This window comes from Sinocyclocheilus anshuiensis, unplaced genomic scaffold (genome assembly GCF_001515605.1).
Source record: "Sinocyclocheilus anshuiensis isolate Anshui unplaced genomic scaffold, SAMN03320099.WGS_v1.1 scaffold2490, whole genome shotgun sequence".
Lineage (NCBI taxonomy): Eukaryota > Metazoa > Chordata > Actinopteri > Cypriniformes > Cyprinidae > Sinocyclocheilus > Sinocyclocheilus anshuiensis.
The window spans coordinates 183,323-186,963 of NW_015555992.1; the positions used below are offsets into that span (position 1 = coordinate 183,323).

Below are 3,641 nucleotides of genomic sequence, written 5' to 3' on the forward strand. Positions count from 1 at the left end.
GGTGTAAACATTATATAAATCACATTTTGTAATGCATTGTCGTCTTATAAGTTGTTTAATCAAATAATAATAATTAAAAAAAATATATAATAATAATAACACTTCAAGAAACGTTTTAATTAATGTTGTGGTGTATCCATCAAGTAAAAAAAAAAGAAAAAAGAAAAAGTATGGTCTTATACAGTACACTAATATTTAACAAATAAATAAATAGACTTGCAGCAAAAAAAAAAAAAGAAAGATATTACGTGACCAGTAATCTTTCTAACCTTTAAACTAAATTTGCTATTAACTGGCTTAATACTCAGTGCATTCAAACAAGTTAATTAGAGAAGCATCTTATATAAGTGATCGTAAAATGAATCGATGCAGGGACACTTTCTCTGAAGTCATCTGACTCGCAGTGAGAGATGATGGGAAACTGAACACCTTCACTTTGCACTCACAGTAGGGCACTGCAGTGGTCGTTCACTACGCTATTTCGCAAGAAAAAAGGGAGAGGATCACTCAAAGAATATAAATGGACCTCATCAAACCTCTGCAGAACTCGGTTCAGCCTGCTAGACACATTTTTATGATAGTGGTGTAATCAAAATCAGGTTTGCCGGAGGGAGCAAGAAGCAGATGACTCAGACAGCAACAAACAGGGAGTGAGTTAACGTTTTATGATTGGATGATCTACACCTCCGCATTGTCTTGAGTCTGAGGTGATAGCAGCGCTCATTGTAGCTCTGCTGGGATAAGGTGACAGCACTTTTGAACGCAAATAGTTTGTTGCCGAAAGTTTGCACCATGAGCGGTGTACATGCAACATAACCAAAAATATCTGTTTTCATTTCCAAATCAAGCATCACTATTACTATTGCATGCTCATATTTTGAACAAAGAACTGCATAACATTTAGCCACAAACTGTAACTCAGGAGAGATGCGCTGTTAATTTCTAGGTGACTAAATATCCAACAGGCTTGCAATACCTTTCAAATTATTATTATTATTATTATTATTATTTACAGATTTGCTCACATTTGCTTCTTTTTTTTTTGCAACCACTCACATTTTCTTCAGAAAAGATAAAACCTGTTTTGGTCTTATATTGTCTTACGTTAGTTCCAGATCATTTAGTAAAGCTGATATGCCAAAAACAAAGTAAAAAGGGTCACATTTAGAGCTCTTTTGATTACAGCAATTACTTCATTCCATTAAAGGAAAATTTCAAGCCTTCTCAAGCACATCTCTCTTGCACACACACACACACACACCGAATCCTCAGCTTTGCAAATCAGTACGTCAAGTGAGAGCGTTTACGGGTGGCAGGTAATTCGAGCTCTAGTGGCAGGTGCTTCAGGAAGGCAAGCCACGCTGTAAAGCATGTCAATCTGCTAATGTCTATTATGGCAAGCGGGGGTGGATTAGAGCTAGAGAGAACAGGGCATTTAGCAGCAAGAACAGAGGAACACGGCGTGCCTCAGGATGAGAACAGCCTGTCTAACGGAGTGACCCCCGGAGGGATTTGTTTGGGCAGACGCAAAAAACTGGGCTACTGAACTACACAGCCCTGAAACAATTAGAGATCTGTCTGCCTCTGAATTTGCATGACAAGCAGCGTTCTGTTCCCTGCGGTCAGACATGGGCAATTTCCCCGCCAGTTATTGAATCAGGAAGCAAGGAGCAGAAAAAAGAGCAAATAAAAAAAAAGGAGCAAGAGGAAAAATTCTGCCGTTGATCTAAAAAGCTTGAATGCTCTATAGTAAATGTTGTAGTTCAAATGAGGAAGTGGCACGAGGCAGTTGCTCTCCTTACATAGGTTGAGTGTTAGAAAAAAATACATTCAGTACACTCATACAAAGATTTGAAGTGAGGCAAATGCATTGCTTCTTGGCATCAAACACATTTTACATTTTTTCTACTTTTGATTGAAAGGATTACAACACTATTTACAAAAAAAACAAAAAAAACAAAAGAATGTATAATGTAAGTATTTTTGTACTTTGGCAATAAGTCGAAAATCACAGACACATTTGCATTGCAATATTCTGCCCTGAAATCATTCGCAGTATTTTATATTCAAAGTTTATGACTTTATGAGGTTTTACAGAAATGAAACAGACTGCAGTCTCATTTTGAGTTCTGCCCTCTAAAAATAAAACAACAATAAACCATTTTCTCTTTTGATTATCTATTTTATCTATTTATCTTGTTAAAGCAGAAGATAAAACAAATAAAATAAATAAAAACAATCACATAACCTGTCACTCCTTCACAATCATTACTTGGTCAAGGACTAGTTATACACTATGCAACATTATCGGTTAAAATTTTGGATGGTTTATAATATATATATATATATATATATATATATATATATTATGGGTTTTCTCCTTTTTTGATCAAATAAATGCAGCCTTGGTGAGCATATATGAGACTTCTTTCAAAAACATTAAATAAATGGCAGCAGAAAGCACTAAAGTAAAAACTGCAGAAAAGTTTTAGTTTAAAAAAAAAGCATATACAACAAAATAAATCTTGAATCAAAAAGTAAGCATATTTTTGGTGATTGATTTTGGACTTTGAAATACAAATCCAAACTTTCACAGCCATATTAAATCACATCAAAAACTTTTGTTCCTACTAGCATGAAAAAAATAGATAAAAAAATAATAGTAATAAGCAAACCAGAAACTAAAACATTTCCAGATTGTGAAACACTCACGTATGGTGCAGTTGGTGGTGAAGCGGGGGTCATAGGTCGCTGTCTCCATGTCGCCGGGCTGGTTGTAGCTGGAAGAAATCCTGAATGGTTTGCTCCGGGTCCCCAAGCTGAGGTGTACCACCGCCCAGCTGAAAAGGAGAGAGAGAACCAGCAGGATGAGCACCAGAACCAAGCACCAGGGCCGATGCAGTGCCCTCAGTGGGCTGTAGGAGGTCAGGGTGGCCCCTGGGAGACCGTCCCCAGTTTGGGTCAGTTCAGCAGTCTCTGGAGATCTGATGGAGGGAGACGTCTGGCCGTCTGACACCAAACCAGCCCCCTCTGCCACTTTAGGGTCATCCTCTGCCGCCATATCGCACATCCCCTACACTTCCAGATATCCACTCAGCTTGTGGAAGCTCTGTCGGTTGAAACGAGAGAGCAGGTACTTGTTTATGTGTGTACGGATGCTGTCTTCACCGGATGGTAGCTGTGGAAGAATGCACGGATGTGCGGTTGCTCTGTGGGTTTGAGCGTTTTTAACCAAACTACCTCTCATAAGGAAGTCAATGACCTAGCTAATTTTATTAAGCAAATTGCTTAGATTTCAATTTGCTAGTGGCTAGTGACCAATGACTTCAGTCTCCTCCTTCTCTCTCCTCCCTCTCCTGTGATTTTCTTTCTCCCAGACCTGTAACCTGCCTGTTGTGTTGTTGTTTCGCATCTCACTGCGGGATTTGCATCGACGTCTGATTCGCTTCAACAACAGAAGTCTAGATCCATGACTAAGTGGGTGGTGATCCTCTAAACAAACACGCAGACAGCTAGCAATCACAGGGAAAAGAAGACAGAAAGCTCTCTTGACAGAAATAAAGCACTCGGATACACTTGAGTAAAGATTATTGTTCCACATTTCAGTTTGCAACGATTTGGTGTTTGTATGACTGATTTGA

At 38.6% G+C, this 3,641-nt stretch overlaps 1 protein-coding gene across 1 annotated transcript in view; it reads right to left on the bottom strand.

Moving 5' to 3' along the window:
• The window catches only part of LOC107676115 (leukocyte tyrosine kinase receptor-like), a 78,364-nt gene extending 75,294 nt beyond the window's left edge, over window positions 1-3,070 (bottom strand). Inside the window, exon 1 of the mRNA XM_016470637.1 lies at window positions 2,713-3,070. Within this exon, the coding sequence (XP_016326123.1) occupies window positions 2,713-3,070 (358 nt within the window). The remainder of the gene's footprint in view (window positions 1-2,712) is intronic.
• Between the last annotated feature and the right edge of the window lie 571 nt (window positions 3,071-3,641).